At 36.3% G+C, this 18,217-nt stretch overlaps 1 protein-coding gene across 1 annotated transcript in view; it reads right to left on the bottom strand.

The window, feature by feature from the left end:
* The window catches only part of LOC149547819 (protein EXECUTER 2, chloroplastic-like), a 107,994-nt gene that overhangs the window by 20,620 nt on the left and 69,157 nt on the right, over positions 1–18,217 (bottom strand). Inside the window, exons 4-6 of the mRNA XM_089791856.1 lie at positions 3,029–3,135; positions 2,864–2,945; positions 1,981–2,688 (exon numbers count right to left, since the gene is read on the bottom strand). Of these exons, the coding sequence (XP_089647982.1) occupies positions 1,981–2,688; positions 2,864–2,945; positions 3,029–3,135 (897 nt within the window). The remainder of the gene's footprint in view (positions 1–1,980; positions 2,689–2,863; positions 2,946–3,028; positions 3,136–18,217) is intronic.

Below are 18,217 nucleotides of genomic sequence, written 5' to 3'. Positions count from 1 at the left end.
ATCTTACATGTAGATGTCGTTACTGGAAACGACTTCCCATCATCCTTAGCCTCCTCAACATTCTCAATGTCATCCAATGTAAATCCAAGTCCATCCCCCTTCTCCATAGCCTGCCTATCCAAATTATAGATCTCATCCTTTATAAATAATAGGCATTGCTCTTGTGATGTCCAATCATTGTAAATATCTATATCATTCAAGTCAATTGGACATACTTGTGTTTCCTCTACATTCTTTGTGAGCAACCAAAGATTATATAGCACAAAGGCAAGGTTATTGAGGCAATTTTGAGTTAACTTATTCCTCTTCTTCATGCAGATGGCCTCAAACAAGCTCCAATTACATCCCTGAGCTCAAAGAAAACACAGAAAAACGATTAGAACTCACTATTTTGCGTCCTGGATCTTTTATTATGCTATGGCCGAGTTTTTCATGAAACTCTCAGAATTTTGTGAAAAACTCACCAAAAACTCAGCAAGTTTTTTCAATGAGTGAAAGTGGTAAATACTCGCAAAGTTTTTCACTACTCGGTGAGTATTACATCTATGATCTCAACTATATTTTCAATCTGTGAATTTTTTTTACAAATCATACACACACACACACACACACACACACACACTACAGCCATACCCAGCAGTACTAAACCCAATTCAACCCAGTTACGAAAATTGCCATATCGGCAAACCAAAACCCCAAATCCATACCCAATCTTGTACCTTAACCAGAGCATGCATAAAACCAATTAAGATGCATGAATTTGTTATCTTGCAGTGTACACAGATTGGAAGGATCGAGTTTATTCTCATGTATTATAGTAAGAGAGAAATCCAAGAAGGCACAACTTTCAAACCATATATAAAATGTAAAGTGAAAATAACCTTTGTTGCAACAAGCATAGTAGCTCTTTTCTTTTGTTTGATTATTAAAGACTATATTTGAATAATAAGATTTGTAATTGGGCATTAGCTCAGTGTGAACAGTTAATAAATCTATCTAGCTTAAGTCCTTACAAAGATGAAGTTGTGTCTTGTCCTGAACTTGTGCAAATGGAGCAGACTCCAAGGCTTCTGCTTTGTGAGTATTTGTCTCAATTGAAATTTTCTTTGTATTTCCCATATAAGTTTCTCTAGCAGCCATCACTATCCTTTTAGGATAATGCAAAATTTACGAGTGGAATGATATTTAAGAGGTAAAAATTGATAGATGTTTCTGGATTCATCATGTCTGAGTTTTTTTTTTTGAAAGCCTAGATGCTTATCCAATGAATGGTTTGATAGAGTTCTTTTGGTGGCTATCTATTAACAGTTTTATGTCAATGATATTTGCATTTGATCATCCATGGTCCATGTAATCAAAGAAGTTGTGCAAGGTCAACTATGTTGTTGGCTTGTAATCAGTTCTTATGCTAAAAATAAGATTGCACCTCAGTTATGCTCTTCGTGAGATCCTTTTAAATATACTTACAGAGAAGAATTAGTCTCTGTGCATCATTGTATTTGTTAGTGTGCTTTGATGACTTTGTAATGTGTATCTCATGTAAGCTATACCTCAGCTCTCTGGCAGCTGACTGAAGTGGTTGAGAGGATATCTCACACTAAAATGATTAACAAAAATACCATGGTTTGCAAATAGGAAATTTTAATCATGAAGAAAATCATTTAAGAATCTAATGTCACCATTAAGAACGAAAAATTACAGCTAATATCCCTCAATCCTTTCAAAATAACAGGGGTTCTTACAAGCAGACAGTGCTACACCTTGCCTGAGCCATCCCTTAAGCTCAGAGGAGCAGCTTTTTACAAAGATAACATTAAATAATATCTGAAATAGAAGACATACACAAAGAAAGAGAAAGAATAACTTACACAGAATTGTACAGATTTCTAAGAAACACACAGCCTACATAAATGTTTGCCATTAAAATAATGACAAAAAACATAAACCCCAGAAACAAAGTCTGCAGTGATAAACACTCACCTTCGAACCAATCTTTTTGGATTTCCACAGGGATTTTACGACATTTGATAATTCAAGGTCTAATGATGACTGTGCTGCAACTTTTTCCACTTTCATATCTAGTTCATCTTTTACAGATGGTTCCTGACTGTCATTTTCTTCTGTATGAAACAGAAAAGCATCCCGCCCTCTATGCTCTATTTTGGCTGGAACACGTACCACATCTCTTGGAGCCTTATCTTCTGAGCTACTTGGTAAAACCCCACCAATCACAAGTTTGAATGGGGTTTCTTTGATCTTCTCTGTAAAATCAACATCTTCAATAGTTTCTTTGTCATCTTGCAGATCGCTTTCAATTCTAATCTCATCTTCCTCATCTTCAGAACTTTCATTAGAATTGCTCTCATCATCTTCCAAATCCCCCTTTATTAACTGTTCAAATATCTTTGCGTCCATCTCCGCCCCTTCAGGTGCAATGACTTTCAAAACCTTGAATTTTATACCTGGTATTCTATCTCTCAGATAATTTAGAACACGATTAAGCTCATCCATATTATCTTTGTTATCACTCTTGTCTCCATTTTCCACATCTGCAGAAATTTCCAAGCTTTGATATTTTTGATCTCCTTCAAGTGAACTTTTTGAAGAAGCCAAAAGATCAGCATCTAGAGGTTCTAATGCTGGAAGAGAATCACTTGAAGTCTCTTTGGAACGCCGTAAATAAACAGCCTGCCAAAGATGATATCAACTTTTATTACTCAGATCTAAACTTGTATTCCCCCCAGCATGTGTACTTAAGCAGTCGAAAATAGTTACTCCACAGCCAACAAAATAGAAGCAAGTCTGAAACTTTATTTCTCGTCACATACTAAGCAATCAAATCCATAATAGTTAGACTAATTACCTGCTGTTTGTACTTGAGATCCCCACTTTTAGTGACAAAGATTTCAAACAAAGGTACACCTGTTTCTGCAGCAGCCAACTGCCTGTAAAAAGGAAATGCATATTTTCATTATTTCCTTTATTTATCAATTACATTGCACAAAAATAGCATGAACACACAACCTACCTTGCATTGTAACTTTTAGCCACAAATCTACCCTGTCCAGGACGAATATTTACAATTCGACCATAGGGGTCCTTTTCATCTTGTGGCAGACTAACCCACCAACCCACCTGCAGATAGAACATTAATCAATTGTAATTGACAAAAGGTTGCCCCTAAAATCTTTAGCTCATTATATACCTGCACTGTTAATCATCCTCTTATAACTCTTCTTTTGCAGTTGAACCTTACTATCATAGGCACACACACCAAGAAGAAATGGTGATCATGACTACCCCAAAGTGAGAAAAAAATTAAACAACATATAGACAGATGCAGGCAGCAGGACAAAAACCAGGTACAAACATTATTGTTCTCAAAATAATAAGACAAACTTACTAAACCATTGATGTAACTACGAGCACTTGGAACAAAAATAATGGGAAGGCAATACCAGAAGATTAAGACTTGAAACTAGTACTCATGTTCTTATTTTGCATAAACAAAAAAGCACATTTAAGCAAGAACTACCAAGTGGCTCAAAGGGCAAAAGCCCACAGACATGATCAATTCTGTAGGTGTCAGTTTGTAATTTCCCTGTGCTTTTTACATCCTGTCAACCAAGTATCTCAATTTAATGAAGTCAATGAACAAACAAAATTGCAAAGCATTTTTATAGAAAGTTCAAGCATGGAAGAAGAATTTGACTATGGTAATCAAGCTTATGAAGGAAAGACATCAGAGATTAAATGATCAACCCCAAGGAAAAATACGATGAAAGAGGCAGCAAGTTCAAAGACCCAGATTAAATATGAAATGTTAATGGCAATGATAGTCCATATGAGAAAGTTGATAGTCAAGATTGTTGATTAGATACAAAGACCAAACCATAAAGCCATTAAGGAGAGAATAATTAATTATAAATATGATATAAAAGATTATATAAGGATGTGATGTGGCAAATACAACGACAAGCAGTAATCAATATCTTAAGAAGTGCTGACAATATGTTAAGGACTGCGTCCAAACTTAAGGAGCAATACTAGTCACAGATAAGGAAGACGCGACCTTAGTGCTACAGATTACTGTTTGAGAAGGCCATCAAGTAATATCATTCAGCAAGAGAATAAAAACAGTAACTGATATAGCTACTCAATCTCAAGAGAAGACAAGATCTAATCACCGGCAGTACAAAATGTTTAGAACATTGTTTAAAAGGCAGCACTCTTCAGGAAATGATTACACTTAAATGTTGCTCAAAATCAAGGAAAGCACTAGTCAACAAAGACAGAGATTGCAGAAGGAGATAAATCTCTTCCGTGGGGGATGATTCCTGTCATTACACCAAGACAAACATCAAATCAATATTAAACAGAATCGACGCTATTCATGGCTAAGGAGCATGTCATGGTTGGAGTATTGAAGCATGCTGAAAGTGATTGAAATATTGTTGCAACTGAATGTTGTTGCTCGATGTATACAAAGTAGAGATTGATGTATAAGAACAGGTCATGGTTTTAAATAAGCAGTTAAAGCAAATTTTATAATCTTACATCATTAAGGGAGCTTCACCTCTATGAGCATCACCTAGATGCAATGAGTGCGAAGTGTTCCATTTGTTCTCATAAGACATGGGTTCATGCAAACCACTACTCATGAAACATGGGTCAATGAGTTTGACTCAAAAAACTACGCAGCTGAATCCTGATCACAATGTCACAATTTGACTTCTTGTGGAAAATATCTCCTACCAATTGATGAGCTTCAAGGGATTTCTAATGAATGGTTCATGAGGCACAACACTTGCCGAAGGTTTTGCAAATGGGGTTGCAAGCAGAGTGGGTTTAGCCATGGAGGAAAACTCTGTAGTTAAGCAGACTTGAGCTGGAGTAGTACTAGGATGGGGAACCTCCCAAGAAGTCTCGGGGGTTTCACCTCTATGAGCATCACCTAGATACAATGAGTGCCTAAGTCTTCCATCCGTTCTCGTGAGAGATGGGTTCATGTGAACCACTACTCAAGAAACATGGGTCAATGAGTTTGACTCAAAAAACTACACAATTGAATCTTGATAGCAATATCACAATTTGACTTCTTGTGAAAAATATCTCCTACTTATCTAATGACTAGCTGGCATTATTAATCAGTTAATAAATTTGAGAATATCGCAATCAGAAATAAGTAGATATGAGGAATCAGGGAAGTAAGGGATGTTTCCAATAATGTCACAATTAGTATCATTGTATGTAAGCATCCTTAATAATAAAGAGGGGAGTGTTATCAGGATCAAGGAATAACGAAGTCGTGTCTAAATCTGATTAGTAGTTAAATCTAGTTAAATTCAAGTGGCGTGATGAAGAGTTCCTCAATATGGATGCCATGTAGAGTTATACTCCTTCACTCTTAAGAACTGCTATAAAATGAAGATCAGCTCCATTTCCAAGGGACTTTATCTCTTTTATATCCAGTTTGGATCTGTTCATTTGAGCACTTGCCTACTTTGGCATAATCAGTTGCAAAAGTATACAGAGAGATCAGAGACAGCCCCCACCGTTTCAAGCATACAAGTATGAATTAGAAACAGTAAATTATTGCTTTAGGCGATATCTATGTACAACATTAATTTAAATTTGGGGGTGGGGGGATGGGGGGATGAATCAATAGTAAATAAAACTTATCCATTTCAATCCTTAATAACTTGCTTTTAACTGAATATTGGAATGAAGGCACCAAATAGAAAACTAATGAGAATCACTGTTTACTGCTATACTCGGTAAAATACATACATGAAATACAGATGGCAGTGCATACCGGATAGAGGAGTAAAATATATCTTTATTCGCTCACGAATTCATTACACAAAAGACTAGAGATGATTGACCAAGGACTGCAATTCATCCAACTATACCCTCCTCCCTATCTTGGCAATACGCAACATGTTTAAGTGACACAATGATTGCCAAGAGAGACACAATCATCAACCAACCGAGACAACTATTGGCAAAACCATATTTAAATGACCCGACAGTTGCCAAGAGAAACACTATCATCAACCAACCAAAACAAATACTGAAGAGTGACAACCAATGGACAATTAACATACTGACAGAGAACCAATATTATAAAAAATAATAAAACACAATCATCAACCAACCAAAACAAGTACTGAAGAGTGACAAACAATAGACAATTAATATATTGACAGATAACCAATATTATAAAAAATAATAATAGGATTGTACACCAACTACATCATGCCCCATAAAATAAAATCTTCTTCTAGACGATAATTATACATCAAGTCATATTCGAAAAAACAACTGGTAAAAGTGTAGACAATGATTTATATTGAACAAACTCAACCTTGTATTGTACCTCAAAAATTAAATGGGGGTATAGGGGTAGCACCCGTAGCAGTCTTGAGAAGTAGCGCCTTTTGCAAGGTCCCGGGATGCACACCCCATCACAATATAGGGTGGGCTCGAGAGGAAGTGCCTCACCACCAAGAACAATTTAACACCTTCAAAACCACACAGAACTACACGATGTGCATCATTGTTTTTGGTTTTTTAAGATGCCAAAACGACTACTGATAAAGCCCAAAATGTAAAGACCCTAAACAGTCTCTGGTGGAATACTGATGCAAAGATGGATTTGTTGTGTTTTTGTGTTTTTCCAATTTTTTTGTGTTTTTCGGTTCATATGATTTTTATGTTTTTTGTGAAATATAAATGCTTTCAAATTAGATGCTGAACCAGAATGCTAATTCAGACAATTGATACCAGGTGCTAAACTGTGCAATTATAATATGTTGCCATGAACTGAAAATTACATATAACAAATAAGTAACCTGTTTATTGAGCAATAGCAAATCTCCTAATCTGCGCTGCTGTCTGAAATCAAAATTCACCACCTTCCAGTCGAACTCAGGTCACTAAGGAATGATCGTATGTCTCAGAAAACAAACAGAGGCCTCTCACAGGGAATCACACGCCTCTTATCACCCAAACGCAGGCCTCTAAACCCAAAAGAAGGCTCTGATAATGAAGTCGTAGGCTTCACCAGATAAACACGGGGTTTGTGAGTCGATTAAAGGCCTGGGAAATTGCATCACAGGCCCTCAAAGTGCAACGCAGGCCCTCCTAAAATAATCGCAGCCCTGCTAATGAAGAACTACTGTCTGGTAATGTGACGGCAGCCCACTTGCAATCAGGTTGAACTCCAACCAGAGAATGTAAGAGCATGCAAATTGAAATTCAGCCTTCAATTTGCTTTCAAAATCCAGACTTCACCACTATCAATAACAGTAGACATAGATGAGAAGTAATTCAATTTGCTTTACCTCAGCAGCAAATTGCAACACAATTCACAGACTTCAGCTTCCAAACAAACCCTCACCAAATGTCAAAGCAATTAAATAATTCAAGGATGATCAATTCTCAAAATGAGAGCCATATTTATAATCTTATTTGCACAACTTGGCTTCAGCTTCACAACATCATTTTATAACATGTAATAAGATAAAGTGCATTAATAATTATAAAGCCACAAAGCTAATTCAATAAATATGACTCCATCATTAAATAACTCCATCCTGCGCAAGAGACCAAATAGATGACAACCACCACTGTGTCAGCTCTTCACTGCCAAAAAAAGTAATTGGCTAAAACTAGACTTACTATAAATAGCAAGTCTACAACTGAGACCCTCAAATCCTACTGTCAACTCATGAGGATCACATTGATGAGATGACCAACCCTGGCTTCTAGAACCTGCTAAAATGCGGACATTACACAAAATGTCAAAAACACATTTGTCAACCATGTCCAATCTCTATCGAACAAAGTACTAAAACTCAAAGAATTCTTGTTGTCATATGGATACTAATTCAGTTATATCAATGTGATTTGCTAGTAATCACGTAGGCGGCCTTATGTTGTTCATTCAAGGATAACTTGGGCTCTCATTGTGATGGTGATGATATTGTACGAGTGCCAAATGATGATGATGGTGGCGGTAATGGTGGAGGCAATAATACTCTAATGACTTTTACCTTCCTAACTTTCTTAGAATGAAATCCGACTACTCAACTACTTGCTATTTACTCCTACTCCTATGAATGGAAAGATTAGCAAATGGACGGGGATCGAATTTGATGAAAGCTAACTAGCGGCTCTACCTCCATTGATGCAATGATTCAAGGGAAATGACTAGTTTACCACACAAGGCTTACCAACAAGCCGCTACAATGCTAATGGCCTAGTTATAGATCTCTATCAAACATCCACTAATATCACCATGCAACTATCCATCTACTCTTACTCTTACTTAACAATTTTTTGAAATAAAACTTACTTTAACAACTTCAAAGGAAATCTAATTCTAACTATTGGAAGTAGAAACCATGCAATAACACCAAATGTTCGTAATCACCATGTAAGTCACAACAATGATAAAGAGAAGCGATTTTGGTATTATCTTAGCAACAATTTTCTCCAACCTTTTACAAATGGGAGCAAATGGCCTTATATAGAGGCCAAAATTTACAACCAACAGTAGAGATTAAGAGGCAAAACCAACAATCCAAATTGGATCCTAGAAACCCTCATTAGGGTTGCGACCCCATCGGCCAATGAAAAGACACCACCTCATCAATGGACCAATGAAAAAAAGGAAAAGTGGCAACCAATGAGAAGGCACCAAAATGGTAGCCAATCAAAACTAGACACCTATCCTACCCAAGAAGAAGGAGAATTTGCCACTTGAGCTTACATCAAATGATCTTCTAGTATAGTTCTACCCCTTTCTTCTTCCATCTTTTTAGCCAAAGTGATGAACTTGGCTAGCATGTCGTTGACTTCCTTCATGGGAGGGCAAAGCATATGCTTCATCTTGAGCTCAACCGAATTCATCATATTGCTTGCTACTTGCAGTGTCTTCTTATGATCCTTCTCATATTCCTTTGCATATCTAATAAAGGCATTGAGGGAGGCAAGGGTGCCCAAATGTTTCTTCTTGATGGCAACCTTCCCCAACTCATCCAATCTTGATCCAAATTCTGTCTCATTGACGTTCTCCTCTTTGATATCTTCAAAATCAAGCGCAGCCCCAACATCGTTCATCATGGTTGAAATGGAAGTGTCAACGCCTGGGCTATGCTGTGCAATCTCATTCCATAACTCTTCAAGTATTCTCAATCTGATAGTCAAGGCAACAAACCAAGACTCCACTGTACTCAATCCTCCTTCATCTATCAACTTGGCTCTTTTCAAATATTCCTCTAGTAGTTCAACGAATGCCTGTAACCTGGGAATGGCTAAGTCCTTGACTGAAAGGAAATCCTTCCATTCACCTTCAAATGTTCGGAATTTGTTTCTAATAACCACTAATGACCTGAATGTCGAGACAAAGGAAGGCAAGAAATTTTGCCTATCTTGGATTATATCATGGATCCAATCCTTGACTTCATGTAGCTGAGCCGATATCTCTTCTATGTTGCTTCTGCTGTCTTGAGGAAGGGCTACCTGGTGCAACTGTTGGATAGGCTGGCAATCTCTCCAATACTAGTTCTCGGCCTCCTACTTTACAATCCTTTCGTTTGCCTTCCTCAACCTTTCTTTGATTGAAACCATTCCTTCTTGGATCTCCTCACATTCCATGCCATCTGTTATTCTTCCCAAGTTATGCTCAACTATCTCATATTCCTAAGCTACAATCTCATCCAATGCCTTACCAACCGTTGGTATAGCAATTTGAACTTTTCGATGACCGTCATCATCACTCCTGATTACCTTTGCCACCGTTTTTGTAATTTGTTTCCGGTTCTCGCTATCACCCTTTTCCATTAATCTTTGGATATCTTCAACTGTCCGGGTAGTCACTACCTCACCTCTTAGCATAAGCATTTTCCTTAACCATAGTAGTGCAGTGCATCTCCCCAAATCTGGATTTGGTTAGATTAGCAAAGCATCGCCAACGGCCTCAAGCGCCTGGCTCATTTCCTCAATATCAATTGGCCTATTCTCTTCTTCACTAGTGACTATCACATCCTCTCCATGTTGGTTTTCCAAGAGAGGAGAGTACTTGGTGCTATCGCTGTAACCACTTGATTCTAAATCAGAGCTCACCTCTACTGCGGCCCCTTGTCCACTTGTATTATCTTCTTGGTTTCTAGCCTCAATTATGCTCTCCCTTGATAGTGTTGCATTTTGTTTCTTTGTTGTAGGTTCTTGATGTTCTTTATTCTTCTCAGTCTCCAAACCTCTTTTCTTGCTCTTAATTGTTCTTTGTTGCTGGCTACTACACTCACCTTTATGTCCGATTGATTCTGTTGGACCTTCCTTTGGTTTCATCTTCTCATAAGTAAGGTGTACCCTTTGGCTTTGTAATTGCCTCAACTTCCCATTGTACCATGACTCGATGTGTAGATCAACTGGCCTTGTAACTGCCTCCAAGGAAGGATCCTGATGATCATCCCAATCCACTGGATTCAACTCTATTCCATTTACTGTATCATAATCTTCTCTTAGTACATTTTCATCATCTTCTAGTTGATCAGGAATATCAAGGCCTCTCCATCTGATTGCCCTCTTCATGCCCACTGACAATCTTGAGAATGCTAGCTTCCTCACATGAAAGTCATCCTGTGCATTGGCCCAAAAATCTTCTATATTAGGAACATGTTTAAATGTATTTCCATGAGATGCCTTGATAAGACCATTAAGATCGAATCCTTGCCTTGCTCTATACCATCCTAGACGATACCATTCTAATTCTTTCTCTGCAACTGCAAAGGCAACAGGATTGGGGCAACTATCATTGCCAATTCCAAATGAGAAGGTGATCCCTGTCTCTTCTTTAAATTTCATCATTTTGTCATAATGCTCAAGTTGCCTAGCCAACTCCATCAAAACTACCTTGTCGAGTGGGTGCCTTGGAAGTCTCTTGGGACATATTGTGCTTCCTGCTACTCTAATATAAGTGAATTGCAAAAATTGGATGAACCAACTCCCATACTTCTTAACTTTTGCTTCTGCTTCCGATGAGAGCCTCTTAGCGTCCCTTGTAATATCCTTACTGTTTTCATGGCAAAGGCATCACAAAACATCTTGTAATCTTTGGTCTTGTGCAAATGAAGCTATGGATAGCACTCGTGCACCAAACATTGCCCTGGCCCATTGTCAATTACTCCTAAGGCCTTAAGTCCAAGATTTTCATATAATCTCGCAATCGGATAGAAAAGATAGGACCTCATATAGATTTGCTTTTGATTTTGCACGGTCCTAAGTTGCAGTTCTAAATTTTTGCTTATGATCCTAGCCCAATCAAGTCTTCTTTTTCCATTTTCAATTCCATCAATAAAACAATACATCCAATTTTCGAATTGCATACCTTGAGCTAAGCCCATGATTCGGCTGAGAAGCACAATGAGATCGCCATACTCTGATTTGAAATCTGACTTGGTGAGCCTTGATGATTTGGTGACTTACTTTTTTCCTTCATGTAACCAATTTTGCTTTAGGTGAATGAAGAAAGCCTCCTAATTATCCTGAAATGACTTGGCCGCCTGATCCATCATTACCACTATCATGCTTTTATACTGAGGGATATTAAATGTTTCTTTGACTACTTGTCCGCCGATGTTGACTAATACTCTCTTCCCTTCATCAAAAATGATGGACTTGGTAACAATATCAAATCGGGATACACGGTCCATTACCAATTCTGGACAAGGCAAGGTTGGAGGGAAGGCTGTTGCATGTACAATTCCACTTTTGTAGAATTTTTTTGCCATGGGGGATTGCCCTTCCTTCAATCTGTCTTTTAACTGCATCATGTTCACTTTATCGATATTGGTATCACTTATTCGCCTCACTTTCAAGAAGAAGGCAGTCTTAGGCATCATGTCTTCTTTATCTTTTTTGGTATTCGTTCCCTTTGAGTTCTTGCTTGCACTAACATCTACCATCCTAAACACTTATTTATGCCCCTTTGTTCTAAATGATATGGACTACACTTATCAATCTCCAACCTTCTTCCTATCGATGGAATTTACACTTATTTCTTCCTCGCCAAGTCCTATCTCTACACTTATCTCTCCAAAATTCAACCTAAGGTTGGGACTACCACTTATTTCTGTCTCTTCGTTACCTTAGGATGGATTACACTTATATCTCCCAACTTCAACCTAGGGTGGTCTAGCTTATTTCTACCTTGCCAAGTGTCCTATCATGAAATCTACACTTATCTGTCCAAACTTCAACCTATAAATGGAATGATGAAGTGGAGGATGATGAATGCAGGAAGAATATAAGGGAAACGAAACCAAGCAAAAACAAGGAGTGGAATTCACCTTTAAACCATTCTTCACCTCTAAAATGAGTAGGATTTTACCTTAATTTTGTCTTTTACCAATAAAGGGCCCTTTTTGAATTCGGATCAAATCTTGGAAACTTCAAGCCTCCTTGCAATTTGATGATGCCCTAGCAAAAATCAGAATTTTGACCTCTTGAAATCGCCCAAATTTGCCCATAATCAGACCTTTTATCATATATCTCCTTCACCAAGCAAAATCGCCCAAATCTAGGGCAAAAATCACAGCCTTAAGCAAGAAAATCAGACTCTACACAATCGCCCAAACAAGAGAAAAATCTCAGATCTGCTCCCAAATTGCCTAGGGCAGAAATCGCAGCCTTTATGGAAGAAAAAAAAAATGCCAAACAAGGAAAATATGCCCAAGGAAAGTCGTCCATGTTTGAAAGCTGCCTTCCCAAAGAAAATTCGCTCAACATGAGGAGGAGATGAAATGGAATGAGTAGATGAGAAAGGGGGGAGCCCTCTTATACCAAAATCTTCTTACTCCTTCAAGCTGACCGACTTGCCCTGGAGGAGAGAAAAATTAAATTAGTGGCCCAGATTTAAATGCCATGCTAAAATTTATTTTGCCCATAGTGAAATTTGTCCATTTAATTGCTAGTTGTGATCAAAAATTGCAAAATAAAATTAGGAAAACCTTGGAGATGTTAAAATTTTCATTTAATAACATTTTGGTAGTAAATATATCATTAAAATCGGATTTAGCAATCTAAAATCGATTTTCAATTTTAATTTACCAATCTCCTTTAATATTTTTAAAATCTTCAAGGCAATTTTAACCAATTTAATGCAAAATTTTGCAATTAAGTCCACTTTCCATTCTGCAATGCAATTTTAATTTTTTACCAAAATAAATCATTTTTCTAGCATTCAAAATCGATTTTTCCAATTTTAATTTCACTATCAAAAAATCTCTCTTCACCAAAAATTCAAGATTTTCCAAAACAATTAAATCTAAAAAAATTTCATTTTGAAAATGCTCAAGTCTATACAATTATATCCAATTTTCAAAATTCGTCTAAGTCTCAAAATTTGTAAATTTATTGTGCTGAATATTGTTCTAACCATCGAAAAATATGTTGCCTTTGAAATTTGTTTGACCTAAGGATAAAATTACATGCTCTGGAAAATCAAGTTAAGACCAGGTGAAAATCCAACCACATCCTGCCTGGCCCAAAGGCGTCCAAAGTGAAAAAAATTTCAAATTGAAAACTTTTGGACAACTTTGAAAAAACTCGCTAAGGCAATCAGAAAAAGGGGGTCCCCAAAAGTTTGGGGCGATGATGTGAAAACCTCACAACAAACACCTCTAAGGAAATGAAAGCAGAGGAATTTTCAAGCATATCTGTATTCACAAATGAATCAAGCATGTAGACTTACAAGAACCATGAGTCCAATTGTACATCATCACCAGAATCATACTCCAAAGAAGGCATATGAGAAATTGATGTAAGAAGTTATGGTTTTGACTATTTGAAACATAACATTCCTTCATCCCTAATTGCGAACAAGTAATAAAACAGTCACTCGATGTGTTCCATGCCATCATCTTGAAGTTGATAAACTGGGAAAGTTGAGAATTGTAAAGTTCCTGCAAGTTCTGAATAATCAGATCTGAAATAAAACCTTCTTAGGCTTTTTGTTCTGATCTTCCTTAATGTCTAACCTTGAAATAAGACAATAATATTAATTGTCCTTCTGAAATATATTTATGACAGCAAGTATTTGATTTGTGGCACAGTTACTTTAAGGAGCAGACTTGGATTCTAATGTGTGTCCTTTAACTACAACAATACCCTCCTTATATACCATAACCAAAGGGCATGTCCCTTAAAGGGACATGACCCTATCTAAGTTGGCCCACAATGTCTTCTCATAATCGGTGCCTAGAAGGAGATTTATTTTAACAACAAACATAACTAATTTAGTTAATGTTTAATGCTAACTTATAGTCACCCCAAAAGATCGCCGATCATTCCTATTCAAGGGGCAATGTATTAATAGCCTTTACAATGGTTTTATATGCAATAAGAGGAAAATGTGATCTGCAGAATCAGACTAGTATGAGGATCGAAGTTATAGCTTTAACACTCCCTCTTAACTTGATAATCATACTGAGAGATAACATATCTAGCATCATCAATTACAATGAATAAACATAAAATGATACTCTATATCTATCTAAATCTTCTTAGTATGTGGTATTATTGAACACATGATCCTATGTCATATTACTATATCTATGATATGACATATCACTTATACTAGTGATAATAGTATTGCAATGAATACAATATACAGGATAACATCTGAAGAATAATTAAATTCTTCATTTATCCAAGTTGTGACTCATAGGTACTGGCATTCCTATATCACAACATGATCCTAAGTTAAGATCTACCAAAACATACGATAAACTCCAAAGAATAATAAAATTCTTCCTTTCTCCAAATTGTGACTTATAGCCATAACAATGTCTATATCACAATGTGATCTTAAACTCATCTAGATCTGACAGTAGATCTCTATTTTTTAGCACATTATCCAAGAGATTGTCATCTCTCATAATGTCTTTCATACAAGTGTTCATTATCTCAAAAATCATCACCTCTAAAATAATGAATACAAATGGTGGAGCCCATAACAATTAATAGCCTGATAATAAAATTATTTTATTAATAATTTAAAGAATACAAATGAATTACAATTCAACCATACCAAGTCTTTTCTTGAAGTGATCTATCTTCACTCAAGAGAGAAGTTTGGTGAGAATATCTGTTGTCTGACCTGCAACGCAAATGTATTCTAATTTTGCAATATTCCTGTCTACCATATCTCTTACATAATGGTAAGGAATTTCAATATGTTTAGACATATCATGAAAAATTTGGATTCACAGAAAGCTTGAGTGAACTTTGATTATCACAATAAATAATTGTAGGATTCATAGCTTGATCAAATAATCCCACAAGTAACTTTCTAAGTCAAACTACTTCCTGCGAGGCCATCGCTACTGCAATGTATTTGGCTCCTGTGGAATTTTGTGCTACTGAAGACTGCTTTTTGCATATTCATGATATCATTTGAGTCTAAACTGAAACAACATCCTGAAGTGTTTTTCCTATCAGTAACACTTCCAATCCAATCAAAGTTTGTGTATCCATGTAGGTCGAATTCAACTTTCTCATACTTGAGCCCAAGGTTAAGAGTGCCTTGTAAGTATATCATGATGTGCTTGACAGCAACTAGGTGAATCTCCTTTGGCTCACACATAAACTGACTTAATGCATTAACAGCATAGCAAATGTTAGGTCTTGTATTTACCAAGTACATAAGGGACCCAACCATCTGTTTGTAAAGAGTGGAATCTATGGAAGGTGAATATGTTGCTGCTTCCTTAAGTTTATGAAAATTAGTCTCCATGGGAGAAGACATAGGCCTGTAGTTCCACATTGCAAATCTCTTCAAGATGTCTAATGTATACTTTCCTTGATTGAGTATGATGTTGTCAGAATTTTGCCATACTTCCAATCCTAGGAAGTAATGAAGGAGTCCTAAATCTTTCATCTCAAATTCTCTTATTAAATCTTTCTTGCATTGATCTATGAGATGATCATCACCTGTTATTAGTAAATCATCAACATACAGTATCAAAATTACAATATCATATTTATCCCTTTTATAATATAGATTTGGATCAGCTTCATTCTTGGAGAATCCTAAGTCCGTGAGATACTTATCAATTCTTTCGTACCGTGCCCTTGGAGCTTGTTTAAGCCCATAGAGAACTTTCTGGAGCCTGCAAACAAAAATTTTAGAGTTATGAGTTTCAAATCTTTCAGGTTGCTCCAAATATACCTCTTTTGTAATCTTTCCATTTAGAAATATTGTTTTTACATCCATCTGATGTACTTTCCATCCCTTCGATGCTGCAATAGCTAGAGATGCTCTTATAGAGGTGTATCTGGCAACAAGAGCAAAGGTTTCTTCATAATCAATCCCTTCTTTCTGAGAGAATCCCCTAGCTATGAATCTAGCTTTATATTTTACAATGCTACCGTCAGCAACATGCTTGATTTTAAATATCCACTTGGGAAAAAAAACAAATTTTCCTTCAGGTCTTAGAACAATTTCCCAAACATCATTCTTCATAATGAATTGGTATTCTTCTATCATGGCATCCTTCCAAGTTGTATGTTTAATAGCATCTATAACATTATTTGGTTCTGATATAGACAAATCATTCATCTTTGCTGCATAACTAGAGAATCTTTTGGGTCTTTTGCTTTCTCTAAATGTTCCAAATAGTGCAGCGAAGTCTTGTGCTTCCTCTACTGTCTTAATAGCCCAAAGTGGTCTTTTCTTAGAATTTTGGGTTTCTCCAAGATTGAAGTTTTGAATTTCATCTTCAATTTCTTCAATGTTCTCCCTCTGAGACTTAGATTCAGTATTTCTTTCAAAACTAGGTAAGGGAGAGGGCTCTTCAGAACATAGAGCTCTTTTGAATGCTAAATCTTCTTCAAATATTACATCCTTACAAAGTTCAATATTTTTCTGACTAGGTATGAAAATCCTATATGCTTTAGATGCTTCACTATACCTAACAAAAATTCATTTTCTCCCGGAGGGTTCTAACTTAGTTCTCTTTTCTTTTGAGACATGTATATATACTGGACACCCAAAAATCCTAAGATGACTTATATTAGGTTTAACCTTAGTAAAGACTTCTTCAAGAGTTTTATCTCTAAGGTAGGAGTGAGAATTTTTGTTTTGAATATAGACAACAGTACAAGAGGCTTCTGCCCGAAGATAATATTCTAAATTTTGATTGAATATCATAGCTCTTGCAACTTCTATAATTGTCTTATTCTTCCTTTCTGCTACCCCGTTTTGTTGTGGGTTATAAGGAACTGTATACTCTCTCCTAATTCTTGTTTCTTTACAAAACTCTTTAAAATAATCTGAGGTATATTCCCCTCCATTATCAGTCCTAAGAGTTTTAATTTTATGTCCTGATAAGTTTTCAGTTAAGGTTTTAAATTATTTAAATCTCTTCAGGATTTTTTCTGATTCTTTGCATTTTAAGAAGTGAATCCAAGTTTTTCTAAAGAAATCATCTATAAAAAGTATATAATACCAGAATCCCCCAAGAGAAGGAACAGAAATAGGTCCACATAAATCTGAGTGGATTAATTCCAAAACATTGTTAGTTTTTCTAGTGCTATCATGAAATGGACTTTTGTTGTTCTTACCCAGAGCACATCCTTTGCATATGCTTGAGTGATCTCTATTCAGTTTAGGTAAACCAATAACTATCTTCTCCATAGTTGATAAAGTTTTGAAATTTAGATGTCCTAACCTTTTGTGCCATATTTTGTTTATATCAGCAGCTTCATGAATTAAAGCTTGAATAGGTTGACTAGGTTCTGAATTTAATTCATACAAGTACCCTTTTCTTTGACCAATCAATTTTGCTTTCTTAAATGAAGAGTTCTTAGCTCAAGTTATTACTTTACCATCCATGAATGCAACATTATGTCCATCATCTTCAAGTGTTGTAACAGAGATTAGATTCATTTTTATTCTTGGTACATAGAGTACTCCTTTGAGAAGAATAGAACTACCTAACTTTAGCTTCAAGGTGCAATTTCCAATTCCTTTGACAGAATGTGCTAAATTATCACCGATGGTGACTTCGCCATTAACCTTTTCTAATATAAAGTCTAGTGCTTCTTTGTATCCTATAATGTGTCGAGATGATCCACTATCAATCACTCATGCCTTACTTGAGACTTCATTTGGTAGTGTCGAATACAATACACAATTCTCAAGATCATA

The sequence above is a fragment of the Cupressus sempervirens genome, chromosome 7 (genome assembly GCF_028749045.1).
Source record: "Cupressus sempervirens isolate cs-2001-9-10 chromosome 7, ASM2874904v1, whole genome shotgun sequence".
Classification (NCBI taxonomy): domain Eukaryota; kingdom Viridiplantae; phylum Streptophyta; class Pinopsida; order Cupressales; family Cupressaceae; genus Cupressus; species Cupressus sempervirens.
This window is presented reverse-complemented; position numbering and strand designations above follow the sequence as displayed.